General features: G+C 44.1%; 1 protein-coding gene across 5 annotated transcripts; it reads left to right on the top strand.

Moving 5' to 3' along the window:
• The first annotated feature begins 1,125 nt into the window (after window positions 1–1,125).
• Window positions 1,126–17,426, top strand: LOC139376741 (serine/threonine-protein kinase LMTK2-like). Of its 5 annotated transcripts, none has more exons than XM_071119634.1 (7): window positions 1,126–1,294; window positions 12,662–12,731; window positions 12,911–13,030; window positions 14,736–14,916; window positions 15,016–15,202; window positions 15,295–15,528; window positions 16,900–17,426. In XM_071119634.1, the coding sequence occupies exons 3-6, from the start codon at window positions 12,945–12,947 to the stop codon at window positions 15,525–15,527; spliced, it is 687 nt and encodes a 228-aa protein (XP_070975735.1). In that variant the 5' UTR covers window positions 1,126–1,294; window positions 12,662–12,731; window positions 12,911–12,944; the 3' UTR covers window position 15,528; window positions 16,900–17,426. The 5 variants fall into 5 exon arrangements, with proteins under 5 accessions (XP_070975735.1, XP_070975737.1, XP_070975732.1 ...); XM_071119631.1 differs by lacking the exon at window positions 1,126–1,294 and adding an exon at window positions 3,675–3,789 and having other exon boundaries at window positions 16,900–17,131; XM_071119635.1 differs by lacking the exon at window positions 1,126–1,294 and adding an exon at window positions 10,808–12,437.
• Window positions 17,427–17,911: the final 485 nt, after the last annotated feature.

Genomic DNA, 17,911 nt, shown 5'->3' with positions numbered 1-17,911 from the left:
GACATGCTGGGAAAAGGCTTCAGGAACAGATAAGAGGACAAGAAAACAGACGACATGCTATATTTGGTTGGCCAGATATCGCCTGGCTTGCCCGCTCTGCTCTCTCCCTCTCCTCCTGTCTTCCTCCACTGTCATTGCTCATCTCCCTCCTCTCTGCCCTCTCCCTTCTCTAAGTTTCTGGTTGCTTCCTCCCTGTGTTACAGAGCTGTCTCTCTGGCACATGATCCCCCAGGCTTAGCTATAAACATCCTGTTATTCGGAGGCTCAGTCACGTTTGGGCTTCCCCTGAGATGGGGGTAGGCTCACTATCGTCACGGGTAGTGGTAAATCACTTACCAGGGACTTTGTTTTATGAGAATATTAGGTTTTGATTCTGCAAATCTCCAGTGTCAGTACTGCTGTACATGTTGTGTCTTTGCAGTGGGGCAGACACAGCTGTTGGTGCCTGATAGAGGCTGAGGAAGTGTTAACGACGGATGAATGCTGAAGAGCCACCTGCTGGAGTATTCACACATTCCCAGGTGGCCATGCTCTACTGTAGCCTGTTAGGTACAGTAACTGGATAATGGCCGTTGGCTTGGAAACAGTACAGTGTAATGTTTCCTGCTGGTTCGACAGCGACTAGCTTTGGAGAGAAACATAACGATAAAGAGCTTGAACTGACCGTGACACATTTACCTTTACATGAAACTTTGGGGAATGATGATTGACAGTATCCCCACCATCCCTAATAATACATCTACTTCATTGCTCACATGTGGGGGTCATTGTTGATATCTGCCCCGGGCCCTCTCTGCAGCGATCTGTGTCACTGTGGGCCTGCTACTGAGCACGTGCAAGCCTATGGCTGGAGTTGTAGAGCTCCTCTGAGCACCAATGACGTGAGCCGGTTTCCTCAGGATAGACGACAGCAGGCCTCTCAGCCAGGGGAGTTGAAAAACGACAAAAACATCCTCTCCCTCCATACCTGCCCCCGGCCGTGGCCTTGTCCCCTTCCATGCTCCGATGCTTGTTTGCAGGAAGGCCAGGTTTCCTGTGTGATGGAGGAGAGGGGGATGGGGGGGATGAGGGAGAGGGGAAGAGGGATGGGTGGTAGGGCTTCTACACTTAGAGACTGTACAGATTGACTTTATGTTTTAGCTGTGTGTGGATGTTGGTGTTCTATGTAGTTTCCTGTGCAGGTGAAGCTTGTTGATGTCCACGAAGACAATACACAGTAGTTGTGGAGGTGGGGGAGGAAAGACAATGGGACGAAGAAGCAGAGCAGCCTTCTTCTACATGGAGAACCATAGTGGTAAGTAGGAGGAAAATGATATCTTTTTGGGATTGGGATTTTGTGTTTGTCATTGTAGTCCTGTTTTGCGTTGTGCTGGTTGATAGAGCTTACCGTATCCACTTTGCCAGATATGATGTCATGTTGAGACCTGACAAGACTGAATTGTTTGGGTTTGTAAAATGTCTTGTTGATCTATCAAAAGGGGATTATAAATTGGGTAGTTCGAGCCCTGAATGCTGGTTTGCTGACAGCCGTGGTATATCAGACCGTATACCACGGGTACAACAAAACGTTTCTTTGAACTATTCTAAGTATGTTGGTAACCAGTTCATAATAGCAATAAGGCACCTCGGGGGGTTTGTGATATATTGTCAATATACCACGTCTAAGAGCTGTGTCCAGGCACTCTGCGTTGCATCATGCCGAAGAACATCCCGTAGCTGTGGTATATTGTCTATATACCACACCCCCTCGGGCCTTATTGATGAATTATATTATGGGGAAAAAATGTCTATACAATTATTTAGTGTAAAAACTTGTCTATGTATCCTCCTGGGGGATCTGCACTCCATCATTAGAGCTGAGTCTAACTGCTAACTATGGAAACACTAAAACACATCAGTGGAAAGTAAAGCACACGTACAGGTGTACTATCTTAATTTGACCAGTTTCTCAAAGCAGAAAAAGAATCCAGCAGCAACAGGAAATGTTAGTTATTATTTGAAAATGTTTGTAGGGGTTGATACATTTTTTATTGGGGTAAATCAAGTCTGACATTTTAAAGTGGAAATTACGAACTTCAGAAGCCTTTTTAAACCTTGAATACACAATATTTTGCACTTCCTGCTCAGCGGGAAAATTTGCTGTGACAACAGATGAATCAAACAGAGTGATAGTAAAACACATTAGCCTCCTGAGGGATCTCTCCCAGATCCCTGGACCATGATTACCACATCGTTTATTTTTCATATTTTAGCCCTTTTTCTCCCCACGACCCTGCCAAGCACGACCCCACGACCATGCCAAGCTGCGCTGCTTCTTGACACACTGCTCGCTTAACCCGGAAGCCAGCCGCACCAATGTGTCGGTGGAAACACCGCCCAACTGGCGACCGTGTCAGCGTGCATGAGCCCGGCTCGCCACAGGAGTCGCTATAGGACAAGGACATCCGGCCAGCCAAACCCTCCCCTTACCCAGACGATGCTGGGCCAATTGTACGCCGCCTCATGGTCTCCCGGTCACAGCCGGCTGTGACACAGCCTGGGATCAAACCTGGATCTGTAGGGCCTTAGAACACCCCACCACATTGTTGCCTGGCTGGGATTGATTGGTGCTATTTTGGTGTGGTGAGAGCTGAGTCATTTTGGCATAGCTGACAGACATGGGGACGGTCTCTCAGCTGCCAAGCCAACCAGCCGGTGGCAGTGTTCTCTTCTCACTCCCAGAGTAAGAGGAGAGAGAGAGCCTGCTGACCTGCTGGGTTTGGACTTTTTGCTTGCTTTCTTTATCTGGCTTTTTCTCCGTTGGTCCCACTGCATCGAGCTAAATGAAGTGCATCTTAAGTATCTGAAAGACAACAAATCCTGTTTTGACTTGGGTTTGTGCACATTTCAGGGTGAAGTCTGCTCAGGTCTGATTCTGTATGCTGTTTATGGACAACGTTTCTACCACTGATAAGGTCTTTGGGGAGTCACAGGGAGTATATCTGGGGCTCTGCTGCTGAGCTATTCAGCTTACTGTACTCCTCTCACACTCAGACACAGAGATCTGCAGCCCGGGCTCGCTCGCTTAGCCCACTAACTGGCTGCTATGAGTATGGGCTTTAGATCTACCTGCCATTGTCATCGGGTAATTACTGTGGACTGCATGTAGAGGTTTTTAATGTTTTAAACATTTGCACCCTCGAGAGGATAATGATACAGACAGAAAGGGGGAGAGAGAGAGAGAGAGACAGATAGAGAGAGAGAGACTGCTTGAACATCCATCCTGGGGAAAGCGATTGCTCCTCTTCTTCCCTGGGCTCAGTTACATCTCTGTCTATTTCCATCGGACCAGCTGTGGTGGGGGACATACCGATACCGTTCTCAGATTCATCCTGACCCCCCCAATCCCATCACCCCACTTCTCCTCGCAAGGCCTCTCCCTCCTCAAGCGGTTTTATTTCACTCTCCTGACGCTTTGACATCAATCACTCAAGATTTAAGTGTGTGTGTGTGTGTGCGCGTGCATGCGTACATGCCTGTCTGTGTGTGCGTGCGTGCAAGTGTGTGCGTGAGTGAGTGCGTGTTGATGGGAGCCCTGTAGTAACCCTGTGCCACTTCTCGCAGCTATAAATCCTCAGCAACCAAAGGAAAACAAGACAGAGTGTTCTATCTGATCGCTGCTCACGTTCTGATCACTGCTCACGTTACTCCTTACTCCAACCTAACTTACTGCCAGGCTGGCTGAGTACCCTGTCCCCTCCACAACAACAACCTAAGAACCTTCCCTCACACTCCTTCTGCAGTCTACACGTGAGTCAAGGGTAGGCTACTCACTGGGTTTGGGAGGATAAACACAACAGAACATAGTTTTGTCCAGGGATGAAAATGACCAGACATTTATAGGAGTAATATTATGTGGAGGAATTTATCAGGTGGGTTGAGTAAATAAGCAAATAAAATGAACGTGCACACTGTCACGTGTTCCCAATGAACGTTATTAAATGGACAACGTTTCAACCAACGCTCAGTCCCAGTTAAAGACCCCCTTTGGCTGCGTTCCAGGCTTAGTTGAATCAGGTATGGTTGCGTTGGCACAAAAGCATGTACCATGTGTGGCTCCCAAGTCCTGAGGACCGGGATTGAACAGCCCTGGGTTAGAGGGGACATTTGGCCAGTTGTATCTCAGGGGGCTGGAGAGAGACTTCCCCACACACATCACCCTCTGCTGGTGTGATTTCACCAGGCCATTAAATAGGCCTGTGTTAGCTAGTCTACTGTAACTCCCTGAGATGCTCATTAAGCCATTGTATGTCAGGTTTCCCTTCTACACCCACATCAGCAGGTGCAGCGCTCTTTTTCTCTCCGTTTCTCTTCATTTCTCTTTCTCTCGCTTGCTCTCTCCCCCCCTCTCACTTTTTTTTATCCTTTCTCTCCCTCTTTCTTTCTTTCCTGACTCTCTCGCTTCCCCTCCACCCTTCTGTTCTAAGGAGTGTTAGAAAATGGTTGGTCTTTCTCTTGTGTTACTTTCTGGATAGGATAGAGGCCGTGGGGTGGAATGTAATGTACACATGTACACTTCTCAAGCTTCAGGACCCCCTTAAAGAGTTAAGAGATTTGGCTTAGACAGGTTTGTTCAAATCAACAGGGATCTTTGCTTCCACCATCCTGCACTGTGCTGTAGCTTATTTCACGTACGGGTTTAAATTCAAACTTGCCTTTTAATCCCTGTGCTTTAGCCATTGGCTACCATCGGTCAGCACAAAAATGTAAAGAATTCATGTCACTCTGGTATAAAGGATTTGGAGACAGGCGCAGGAATACATCTGGGTTTTTAATACACCCAAAACAAACATGTACAGTAACACAGGGATGTACCCAAACAAAAGAGTGAGGTCAAACCTCGTAGAACGACACGGGACGAGACCTGTATTACACAAAACACGCAGCACAGACAAGGCAGAGGTACTCACACGACCAACGGACATGGGGAATATAATGGACAGCCCAATGGGAAACAAAGGGCACATTTGTACAAATACAATCAGTGAGGAATTGGAGCCAGGTGTGCGTAATGGCACAGTTCAGTGAAGCCTCGAAGGCCGGTGACGTTGACCTCCGGAACTGGTAAACAGAATGAGCAGCAGTACAGGGGGATCCGTGACAATGCAGCTATCCAGCGACTCTATTTAAAGAGTGGGGATAGAAGCAGCAAACCATAAGGGAAAAAATTGTTGATATGAATTAAACTGCAATTATTTTAATCATAAGTAAGTTCACCTGCAACAAGTGTCATGTAAGCTATTTATTAAATGTGAAAATCTATTTTGGCATATGTAGCCTTTACCCTTCACCGTTCGTCTCTCTCTGTCCCTCTATCTTCTGTTTCCTGTCTGTTTAATTCGTAACCAGGGAAACCCTGACTCATTACATTTTGGACCGATATATAGTTGCACCATGCAACTGGAGTAGTACCCCCCCCAATTCCCCCATTCTGATGCCAGTTGGCTTAGAGCATGAGTGACAGTCTTTCTCTGTCCGGTGGTGGGTGAGTGAAGGGTGGGGTTCCCCAGCACCCCTTGCAGGAGGTTGGGATGGGGCGAGGGTGTGAAGGATAGGAGGAGCACAGAGCAGAGCTGAGGGTTTAAATTAGAACATCGCTGGCCAGTCCTCAGAAACCAAGAAAACAATTTCATGTAATATAGCTCTCCAGTTAGGGAATGTGCTTACCAATTTGTCAATCATTAGATTCTCAGGCTACTGTATGTACGCTGTGTCCTCTCCCTCCAGACCAGCTGTCCCAGTGGGACTGTTTTAGTATCTGATAGTGGTTGTGGTTGAGTGTGGCTGGCTGAATGATCACTTTGCACCATCCAAGAGTTCTACAGCTGTCCATCTTGGATTATGATTGCGTGTGTGTGTGTGTGTGTGTGTGTGCAGGTCAGAGGTGGCAGTCTAGCTTTTCAACACTTTCCCAACAGTCCTTTGCCTCTCAGCGTCGCCAGCAAATTTCTCAGCGATTGTGTGTTCTGCGGCTCAGTGCTAGCTTCATGTTATTGCTAAAATATCTGTTTGCTCTAAGCTGTTACAGTACTGTATGAGTTGCATTCATGTGTTCGTATGTGTACCTTTATATGGGGCCGTCACAGGCTTCAATGGGTTTCTTGTCATCACATTAGGATAGTTTCAGTTTACTTTCTACAGTCACTATGCTCACTTTTATAGACTCAAACAATGTTTTGAGTTTCACCGTGGTAATATATACTGTAACCATTTTAATGATTCATTTTTTAAAAGTGTAAAGTAAAATGAGGTTGTACAGATTGATGATGTAATGACAGGCCTAGGTGTGCCAATGCTTGTCTTGACTAGCCCTCACCCCCCTACACTCCCGTCCACCTCCCTACCCACCTCCCAGCCCCCTACACATTTCGCGACCCCCAACACCCTACAAACCCGAACCCTCCAATCCCCCTCTTTCTCCCCAGAGACCAAACTAACAGTTCACAGTCCAGCCTAGTGTTGTGTTAACAGTCAATTAACTACCTAATAAATCCCTAATAAACCCCTTCACAAACATTCTGCAGAGTAGGACAAATCAAGTCTGACATTTTAAAGTGGATATTACCAACATTAGAAGCCTTTTTAAACCTTGTATACAAGATTGCATTTTACTACTGTGTAGGAAATGAAGATCCCACACCTGTATGTACCAAAAGTCCAGGGCAAATGAACCTTACAGTATAGATATAGACAATTATAGACAGTATAGATATAGACAGTATAGGTATAGACAGCTATATCTATAATTTGTGTTCCTGTTCAAGCTGGGTCATTTGATCTCCTAATCTCTTCTCCTCACCATGGTAACAACCCAGAACCCAGGCAGAGAGAGGCAGGTGGGAGAGCTGCCAGACTGACATGGCACTTTTATTTTTAAATCGGCATGACACAGCAGCAGAGCCACATCGTCTACTAGACATGCATGACCCTATAAGGTCTACTTCCATCCACTACACACACTGGCTGAGTGAGACGAGCTCTTCTGGAGGGAGTGGTTCTCTTCTCTGCCTCCTAGTGGTTGGACACTGTCATGACATGGGTTTATCTGCCTTCTATTGGTAGGATACTGTCACGACATGGGTTTTGGAGTTCACTGACTTACATTTACATTTTAGTCATCTTATCCAGAGCGACTCAGAGGAGCAGTTAGGGTTAAGTGCCTTGCTCAAGGGCACGTCAACAGATTTTTGACCTAGTCGGCTCGGGGATAACCTTTCGGTTACTGGCCCAACGCTCTTTACTGCCAGGCTACCTGCAGACCTGTGAGAACCTGACTTACTGTCAGTGGTTTGGGAAGGAGGTTTAAGTCTCAAGTTGTAATGTCACATGTACAAGTACAGTGAAATGCCTTTCTTGCAAGCTCTAAACCCAACAATGTAGTAATCAATATCAATGTAGCACTAAAAATAACGAAAGGTAGAACAAAAACACACAAGAAATAAAAATAAGAAAAACAGGAGAAAGTAAGCAAGCATACTATATACAGGGTCAGTTCCAGTAGCATATTTACAATGTACAGGGATACTGGAGAGATAGAGGTAGATATGCATAGGGGTAAGGTGACGAGGCTATATGATAAACAGAGTAGCAGCAGCGTATATGATGATTGTATGTCAGTTGGCTTAGGGGATTTTAGAAACTTAAAATAAGGGCTGTATTTTGTGTAGACTTCCCCTGGTGTGACATTTTCATAACCTTATAAATCTCTCTCGGACAAGGTGACTTTTATCAATATATTCGTCTCTATTTACTCTCAAAATGCTAATTAGCATCAAAGACATCATGCAAAACTACAAATCCCTGCATGTAAGGTCCGACGCTGGATATGAGAAGCAGGTACAGAGAGTTGAACATTTAATGTGGAACAGACAGGTAACAGGACAGGACCAGCGTCAGAACCCGAGTAACAAAGACATGCGAACATCAAGGCTGAAGCAGGGAACAGAGCGGGGAACCAGACAGATATAGTGGAGGTCATGACAGAGGTGATTGAGTACAGGTGTCCAATAATCGATGATGCGCGTGACGGGGGGAAGGCAGGTGTGCGTAATGATGGTGGCAGGAGTGCGTAATGCTGGGGAGGCTGGGGCCTTCGAGCGCCAGGGAGGGGGAGCGGAAGCAGGCGTGACAGCAAGCTCCTCCACGTCCTCTCTAGCTGACACCTTCGCTAACAGGTACTGTGTCCATTTAGAACTTGCACAAGGCAGTTCACAGAATTGTCAATTTCAAGAAATGTAACCAATTGATTCATTACTACATTTAGCTAACATTAAATAGTTAATCCAGTGATTCTTACCTTTGCCTCGATTCAGCAGTCTCGTCCAGATCAAAATGACATTTGTAGTTCTTCATGATATCCACATTAGCAGCTAATTAGCATTTCACTTTTGGGGGGTAAATACAGGCGAATATATTGATAAAAATCACCTTGTCGTAGAGAGATTTATAAGGTTATGAAAACGTCACACCAGGGGAAGTCTACGCAAAACACAGACCCTATTTTAAGTTTCTAAAATCCTCTATGGGAAAAATGAACGGTGGAAAAATGATTGGAACCAATTCGCTGTTTGAACGCTAGGTTTTATGGTTATCATGACGCATACTGTGGTACTCTATTATGTGTAGGTTAGTGAGACAAAATCTCCATTTCATCCATTTTAAATTCATGCTGTAACACAACAAAATGTGGAATAGTGTGTGAATACTTTCTGAAGGCCCTGTACTCACTGTATATGTGTTCAATTCTACTTCGTGTTTACTCCTATTTAGGAATGTGTTCAGGGTATCTACATTTAGACTTTATGTTGAGGGGTGGAGGTACCATTACAGGTTACTGTACTGTATACTGCAGTATAGAGTTCCTTACCCCAGTAAACCGTGTTCTGCCCGTACAGGGGAATGAACATGGATGAATAAATTAGGCTAAGTTGGCTCCACTCAATACTTGTTTAAGCACGCATGCAAGCACACACAAAACACACACACACACACACAGACACACACACACACACACACACACACACACACACACACACACACACACACACACATGAGGCACATGCACACTTGATGCGTGCATACTTGCCCAAAATGGTAATACATTATTGGCATCAGTCTTGCTAGTTCAGCCATGTCCAGGTCTCAACTGGGGAAGAGCAGGAGTACTGGTGTCAACAGAGGCTCATAAATACATTATCAGCTCTCTGAAATGTATCTTAGATTTATGTCATCATATTATAGGAACTCTTGTCAGCAAACGCTCTAAAGACCCAATAATCTGCTACTAAGATACTAAGATACTACTGGCATGACACAATAAGCTGACATGTTTACCACTTTGACTGTTGTTGTTTCAGTGTCTAGTTTCACCCTAACCCCCAAAACGGCAGAATGAGAAGTGAGACGCTATCCTCCGGGCGTGTCCAAATAAAGGCTGTAGGCAGGGCTGCTAGGGCCCTGGCTGGTGGAGAGCTCATTTCACAGGTTTACCCAGAGTGCAATGTTGCATGGTCTGGACGGTTAGAGAGCAGAGCGTCATGTGTCGCCCGCCTTGCTTGGGCGTCACTGCCACTGCTCAGAATAAGCCCAGTGCGCTCCAATTACCCTCCTCTCACGGATTGTTTGGTGTCACTTGTCGTCTGTTGGCTGGATATGATGATTCTGTGCCTCTGGTGTAAAAGGATAGTTACGCAGCCCCCCCCCCCCCCCCACCCCGGCTTGCGAATGTGCGTGTGATACAACTAAATTGGTGTGGCAAACTCACAGCCAACCCAATCAGAAAAGAAAAGCGACCCCCCTCCCTCCCACTTTTCGGGTGGTGCTAGGCACGGGTAGATCTACTATCGGTACTCTCTGTCCCTGACTCCGCCCACTAGGGTCTGCACATGGACAAGTGTCCCAGGCCGTTGCATTGCATTGTGGGACTGGTGCATTGCATTTCTTTGGACTGTCATCAAGTGGCCATTAATGTTGAAGACCTGGGAAGAGGAGAGGTAGATATAGACTCGTTATTACCCTGGCTAGGGGTATTAATAGCAGGTGGGGCAGTGGAGAAGGGATATTCTATGCTTTGCCCCAGTTAGAAAAACAACAATAAATTAGGGAATGGAACAGCTATCCACCCACCCTATCCCTACAGTTGAAATCTGAGCAAAGATGGATGCCGCTTTCAATGTGGCCCATCAGAGTCAAAGATACTGTAATGAATGAATGAAGCGGATGATGTTGTAGATCTATGTCAAGAGGTAGCAGAACTATCTGATGCTGAGTAAATAGATTGAACACAGCACAAATAGTTTAGACTACATTTGAACTTGTTTTTCAACCCTGGCCTATATCATATGCACATTGCTGCTAAGTTTGGTGGACCCAACAGAAGGACCAGGGTTTGTAGGCTAGGTGACATGATGCCTGGACTATACAGAAAGTGGGAGGGAGGAAGGGTGCAAGGGAGCAAGGGAGCAAGGGAGCAAGGGAGGGAGGGAGCAAGGGAGGGAGGGAGGGATAAAAGGAAAGAGGGGGGTGCCCCTTAAACACACAGGGGCCAGGGTGAAATGCAAGCACCTTCCTCCATTTGAGTTAACCACCATCTGTCTCTCTCTCTCCATCTCCTTTCCTCCACTCCTCTCTTCACTCCATCCTTTCCTTCTTTTTCAGACTCTGGACAGGGAGGACCTGAAAGACGAGTGTGCGTGTGTCTCCCTGGGAACAATATCCTGATGCTGCATGAGTGTATCAAGTGGAACTCCAGCATCAGTGATTTTGTTGCCAGGGGGAGGACAGTAGCAACCGGACATTACAACTTGCCCTCCTTCAGAAACAGTGTGGGAAATATACTGTGAAAATTGATGAAGAATAATATTTTCAGTCAATTAATCCCTCATTCCTTCCTTCTTTCAGGAGATAGTAGTAATTGAATGGAATCTGTACATAGGCGTGTTGTTGGACATTTATTATGTCACATCAAATAAATGTGAAACTTGCAAGATGTGTCAATGAGATATTTAAACAGTTATCACTAGCTGACCTCCTACCAGTACCTTTGAATGAACATTAGAAAATGGCACTAGCCGGCTCCCACCCGGTATTGTACCCTGCACCTTAGAGACAGCTGCCCTATGTACATAGGCATCAATCACTGGTTACTTTAATCATGTTTACATACTGTTTTACCCACTTTATATGTATATACTGTATTGTAGTCATGGATCATCCTATATAACTACTGCTGAACACACCTTTTCTATTCACATACTGCCCATACTGTCTATACAAACCATGCACATATATCCACTACCGGTCAAACGTTTTAGAACACCTACTCATTCAAGGGTTTTTCTTAATTTTGACTATTTTATACATTGCAGAATAATAGTGAAGACATCAGAACTATAAAATAACACATAAGAGAATGCCAAGAGTGTGCAAAGCTGTCATCAAGGCAAAGGGTGGCTATTTGAAGAATCTCAAATATATAATATATTTTGATTTGTTTAACACTTTTTTTGGTCACTACATGATTCCATATGTGTTATTTCATAGTTTTGATGTCTTCACTGTTATTATACAATGTAGAAAATAGTGAAAATAAAGAAAAACCCTTGAATTAGTAGGTGTTCTAAAACTTTTGACCAGTAGTGTGTGTATTTATATTCAGGTCTCTGGTCAGGAAGCTAATTTCCTGCAATTCCATCCATTATGCCATGGGATTTTGTTCTGTGTACTTAAATACTGTATTCTCAACATAGCTCATTCTAATATATCTACCGATATACATATCATTCTTAGTATATATTGTGTAAATGCATCTGGTGTAAATATGTACAGATTACACTTGGAATGCTGTTAATTAGATTCGATCTGACATTTCTTGACTTCGTGTAGTATTTTGTTATTTATTATTATTTGGTGTTTGACATTTTACTGCAGTGTTAGTAGCTAGTAACATAAGCACTTCGCTCTGCTCCACTGTGTACGCGACCAATAACCTTTGATTTGTGTGTGACATGTCTTTGACATCGACTGTCTGCTATTATCAACAAAACCACTAGAGGGCAGTCCTGCCCGCATAGGCTTGTGATTGTATGCCGTGGTGAAAGTCCAAAAATAGTAAGGGTCCTGAGGTTGCACAGCCTTCTTTCTTCCAAGCCCTCTTGCAAACTTTCAGTTTCTGATTTTGAGCCAAAATTGTCCAAGCGTTTTGCATGTAAAGCTTCAGGGAGTAGTCGGTGTGTGTGTGAGTACTGTCCTCTTACTGTCTCTCACTGAGGAGGATCTGTTACATTATTCATTTTATTTTATTAACCTTTATTTAAGTAGGCAACATTAGCCAGGCTTTTAATCGATTTGCCTGTCTTGCTCTGCTCCTGGTCAAGCCCATGGGACTGACTACTGTACACGTGAGCTCTTTGTCCTCTCCCCACTGTTCACCTCTATCTGACTTTGGTCTTCTCATTTCTCTCTCTCTCTCTCTCTCCTACTCTCTCTCTCTGTCTCTCTGTCTCTCTCTCTCTCTCTCTCGCTTTTCCTTTTTCTTATCTCTCTCGTCCTCATTTCTCTTTCACTGTCTCTCTTGCCTTTCTTCTTATTTCTCCTAATTTCCTATTTTATCTATTTTCTCCAGAGACTCGGTTCTGGATTACTGATCCGTTGATCTGACCATTTGCTGTAGAATGGGATCCTCAAACCACAAGGTACAGTAGTATTCTAGACCTCCTCTCTCTTAAGTCAATTTTCTCTCGAAATTTGCATTGATAATGTAAGATAGGACCATGTGTCAGGAAGTTGCATCAGAACTTTGTACTGTTCTGTAGTTGAGGGCATCATGATGTAGCAACATGTAAAATGACATTTGTTTATCTTCACTTGACAGACTTAAGAGGCTGAGTTAGCTGTCCTGTCTTTGGATGGACCCTCATCTTATTGGCTACCCATTATTGGCCACCCGAATGGGTGTGGTCGTAGTGGAGAAAACTGATGAGAGCGACCAATGGTATGTTCCTGTAACTTTTACCACAGTGTCAATGGTTTTTGACCATTGTTTTGCAGTTTGCATTGTCTTGTTAAATCTTCAGCTCACAATCCTCTTTATTTTATAGTACTCTCTCTCTTTGTGTGTGTTTGTGCGCACTGGTGTCAGGTACTTAAGTAAAAAATACTTTAAAGTACTACTTAAATCGTTTTTTGGGGGTATCTGTAGTTTACTTTACTATTAAAAAAATACTACTTTCACTTTTACTTCACTACATTCCTAAAGAAAATAATGTACTTTTACTTCACTACGTTCCTAAAGAAAATAATGTACTTTTACTTCACTACGTTCCTAAAGAAAATAATGTACTTTTACTTCACTACGTTCCTAAAGAAAATAATGTACTTTTACTTCACTACGTTCCTAAAGAAAATAATGTACTTTTACTTCACTACATTCCTAAAGAAAATAATGTACTTTTACTTCACTACGTTCCTAAAGAAAATAATGTACTTTTACTTCACTACGTTCCTAAAGAAAATAATGTACTTTTACTTCACTACATTCCTAAAGAAAATAATGTACTTTTACTTCACTACATTCCTAAAGAAAATAATGTACTTTTACTTCACTACGTTCCTAAAGAAAATAATGTACTTTTACTTCACTACGTTCCTAAAGAAAATAATGTACTTTTACTTCATACATTTTCCTAGAACCCAAAAGTCCTCGTTACATTTTGAATTATGATTTCTGAGTGTTTGAGTGAGCCCCTGTCTATTCGTAAAGAAAAAACATCTGGTTTGCTTAACATAAGCAATTTTAAATAATTTATACTTAGTTTTGATACTTAAGTATATTTCTCAAGTAGTATTTTACTGGCTGACTTTCACTTTTACTTGAATAACTTTCTATTAAGGTATCTATACTTTTACTCAAGTATGACAATTGGGTACTTTTTCCACCACTGTTCGTGCGAGTGCGTGCTTGTGTATTTGTGTCTGTGTGCGCATGTGTGTGTGTTTAAGCTGTGTCTTTTTGTATGTAGGACATTGGTAGCGGATACACAGTGAGGTGCTAATCCAGGTGGTAAAGGAGACACAGATTACAGTGTGAGACACATTATTGTGTGTGTGTGTGTGTGTGTGTGTGTGTGTGTGTGTGTGTGTGTGTGTGTGTGTGTGTGTGTGTGCACGCATGCGTGTGAATGTGAGAGAGAGAGAGAGAGAGAGAGAGAGAGGGGAGGGGGCAAGAGCGTGTGTATGCATCTCCTGGGCTGTGTGTCTGCCTCTTGCGTTCGTTCGTCATAGCGCTCAGTGACTCAGCATCTCTTTTTCCTTGCCTGAGTCACTCATTTAACGGTTGCCCGGTGACCGCAGAACGGAAAAAGGTTCCTATTGCGTGCTCGCCTGCGAAGACAGCCACCAATATTTATTCAGGCCCTGCAGTGAGTGGCCAGGAGAAAATAATAGACATACATTCTCCAATGATTGCCTGGGTGCCATGTCATTGTACGAAGAGGAGCCGCTTAGTAATGAGTTTTTGCACTTCCTGTTTTGGAAGGAGATATACTGTCGCTAGCGCTCTGGGGCACACAGTGTGAAAGGAGACGATGGATGTCTCAGTAGATGTTTATTTATTTGTATAAAATACCAAGTTGTATGTTGAAGAATAACATAAAATTAATTGCATTTTATGTGAAAGAATCATATTTTTCTCCATGCAGGTATGAAGACTTCCAGTGTTGGCTCTCCTCAGGTGAGAGGGGCCCCCAGTCCAGCCCCGTCACCCCCCACCGCAACCCTGTGACCCCTCAGCCCAGCCCTGTGTCATCAGAAGGGGACGAACCTGGACAAGGGAGGAAGGTGTCTTTCTTTGATGATGTCACTGTCTATGTGTTTGATCAGGTAACTGCATCTATCATACAGATAATTGGTATTTTACATCAGAGTCATGTTTTTATGCCTACAGTATCAACATCATTTCATTTTGAACACGCTCCATAGGAGAGTCCCACCAGGGAGCTACAAAGTCACTGGCCAGAGACCAACAGCAAAGAGACCAAGGGTCAATCTCCAATACCAATTTACAGACACACACCTGAGACCAATGATCTATCCCCAATCCCGCCCTGCAGCTATGTCAACCATCTACCTCACATGGCAACCTCAGGGGTCTGCTTAAAGGACAATGGTATGTCTTTATCTCTCTTTCCTGATGGTGATCTCTCTATCTGTCTGATGACATCTCTATCTGATGGTGGTTGTGTTTACACTGCCCTACAGGTCATGGTTTAGAATGGGAGGATGACTTCTCCTTCTTGGACAGCTCCCTCAAAACCAAGATGGCCGATCACCATCTAATAATATCAGAATCCAGTATATTTTCCGCATCCCCCCACCAGCCCTCCACATCCTCACACCAGAGGTGGAGTTGTCCATCCACCCATGCCTGCTCACAGTTGAGACCTTCTAGTCTGGTCCTCACCCACGTCACTGATGCTGACCTGGAGCAGTAAGGCAAGTGGTTGGCTGCACACTTGTTTTTCTGTCACCCAGAGAGCCTTGGGCTCATGGAAAAAATGACCTATCCTCTCTCCCTCTCCCCCCCCCCCTCATTTCTCTCCACTCCAGTCCTCTCCCCAACCCTTATATGATTCATGATTTAATGGATTTCTAGCTGGAGAGTTTTTTCTCCTTCTCTCCAACAGTTCCAAACCACCTGTCGGTTGGTTACACTGATATCACAAAGCTCTGTGACAGTACATTGTCTGACTCAATAAGCCTGGGCCGTGTAGTAGCTAACAGCACAGCTGGCCACAGTGAAAGCAATAGATATCAGATCTGTGGCTCTGGCTGGAGTTGAAAGCATGTTATCTTCTTCTCAGTCAACATAAAGGCCTATTGTTCAGCCCAGTCAACAGACGTCTAGTTTTACTACTGTCTTATCAATGCCACCGGTCATGCTCTCGTGCCACATTCAGCCTCCGGCCAAACAAAAGTGAAAAGGCTATTCCATAGGCTTCTAAGACACAGTGACTTCATCATTACACAAGGTAGTAAGTGGTGTAGTAAATAGATAATATTGATCTGTTTTTATTATTTTATAATAAGAAAAAGCAAGGTTTGTGTAGACTCTAAACAGAGAGGTGTGATGAAAAGGGAAAGACGAAGGGAAGGAGAGAAGGAAAGGAAGTGGAAGAGAAAGAGGGGGGAAAGAAAAGGAGAGGGCCCTTTATTTGTCTAGCTATTTTAAGGGGTGTCCTTGAGTCCATCTGTGGACGGCTCTATGGCCAGTATAGGTGGAGGACAAGACAGGATGGCACTCAACTCTGATCCGCATGTTCATGCTTGGATGTCGGCATCCGTGTGCCTGTGTGTGCGTGTGTTACAGTATTTGGTCCAGCTTGTAAGACCTGAGTTTGCTTGACTTATTTTAAAGTATACCCAGTAGTTATTAGTTATCAGAGCCCATGGGTAAGAGCCCAGAGCCCATGGGTGAAACTAAATACACATGGTTGTCCTGAGGAGAAACTGAACAAACGGAAAGAAATGTTCCGCAGAACCTGAAGTGTGGTTTGGTTGATTAGAAGAAACCTGGCAGGACCAGTACTAGTGTTCACACACACATACGCACGCACGCACGCACACACACACACACACACACACACACACACACACACACACACACACACACACACACACACACACACACACACACACATATACACACACACACACACACACATACATACTCAAGGACTTCACCGCTGCACATTTTGCTGCTGGGAGCTGCTCACCTGTGTCTGACATTCTCTTTAGATACCGGTAGAAATGTTTGTGGAACCATTACACTATATCATACAGAAGTCTGTCTTTCTTGTGTTTTAGCCCAGTATCCGCCTCTGGGGATGAGGAGATGGAGGCCTAACAGCGTGTTTGCTGAAGGAAGACAATGTGATGGAAGACAAATCTCCAGATAAACAGAAGAACAGAAGAGCTCAACAGTGGGACCTTGCTGTTTCACCACTAGTAAACACTACACATACTCCCTTTACATTCTATGGGCCTGACTAAGGGTCCAACTGCAGGGGTGATAAACCATCCCTTTTCAGGCTACTGTACCACCAAGAGTCAGTTGTTTACCTTTCAGGGCTGTGGCTGTCTCCCAATAAGGATTAGCCTACGCAACGTGTTAACAATAACAGAGGGCTCTGATGATCAGAACATAGCAATGGTGACCTGATAATCCTACATTGAATAAATGGGTTCCAACAATGGGAATCTCTTGATTCACTCATAAAGTATTTGACAGCCTGCATATTTAAAATGTAAGAACATTTTCATCAGGTTTTTCATCAGCTAACTACTGTACTGATAAGAGCTTGATGTTGAAAATAAAACATTTCTACAGTCTTCATTTGATTTGTTTCCCCTTGCCTATCGTGAACGGTATCTCAGTGATAAGTAATACCATGCTGCAACAATAGGTCACGCACACACTAAAAGCGACTTCAAAAAGATATAAATGTGTTTTGATGAGCTACTTGGAGGGATTCAGAAAATTAATGGGCGGGTGCAAGGAGTGGACTGATACATGTGGGAAGCCTCCAGTTGATTTTGACCAATGAAGCTGATAGTTTTAGCCCTGTTTATACTTGGCTCTAACATGCGTCATGTTGTCGGTACAGCTTTTGTCAAATTGACCTCAAAGTAGATTTTTTGGGCGTTTTAGCTAACCCATTTCCTAACCTTAACCTGATTCTTCTAACCTGCTACGTTCATTCTCCTAAACTGCTGCATAGGTTCTACTAAACCTGCTACAAAAAGAAAATTGTGACAAAAGCTGTATCCCTTCTAGACAAAACCTAATTTGTCCTGATCTTGTCCAAAATCTAATTGT

This window comes from Oncorhynchus clarkii, chromosome 20 (genome assembly GCF_045791955.1).
Source record: "Oncorhynchus clarkii lewisi isolate Uvic-CL-2024 chromosome 20, UVic_Ocla_1.0, whole genome shotgun sequence".
Taxonomy (NCBI): domain Eukaryota; kingdom Metazoa; phylum Chordata; class Actinopteri; order Salmoniformes; family Salmonidae; genus Oncorhynchus; species Oncorhynchus clarkii.
This window is presented reverse-complemented; position numbering and strand designations above follow the sequence as displayed.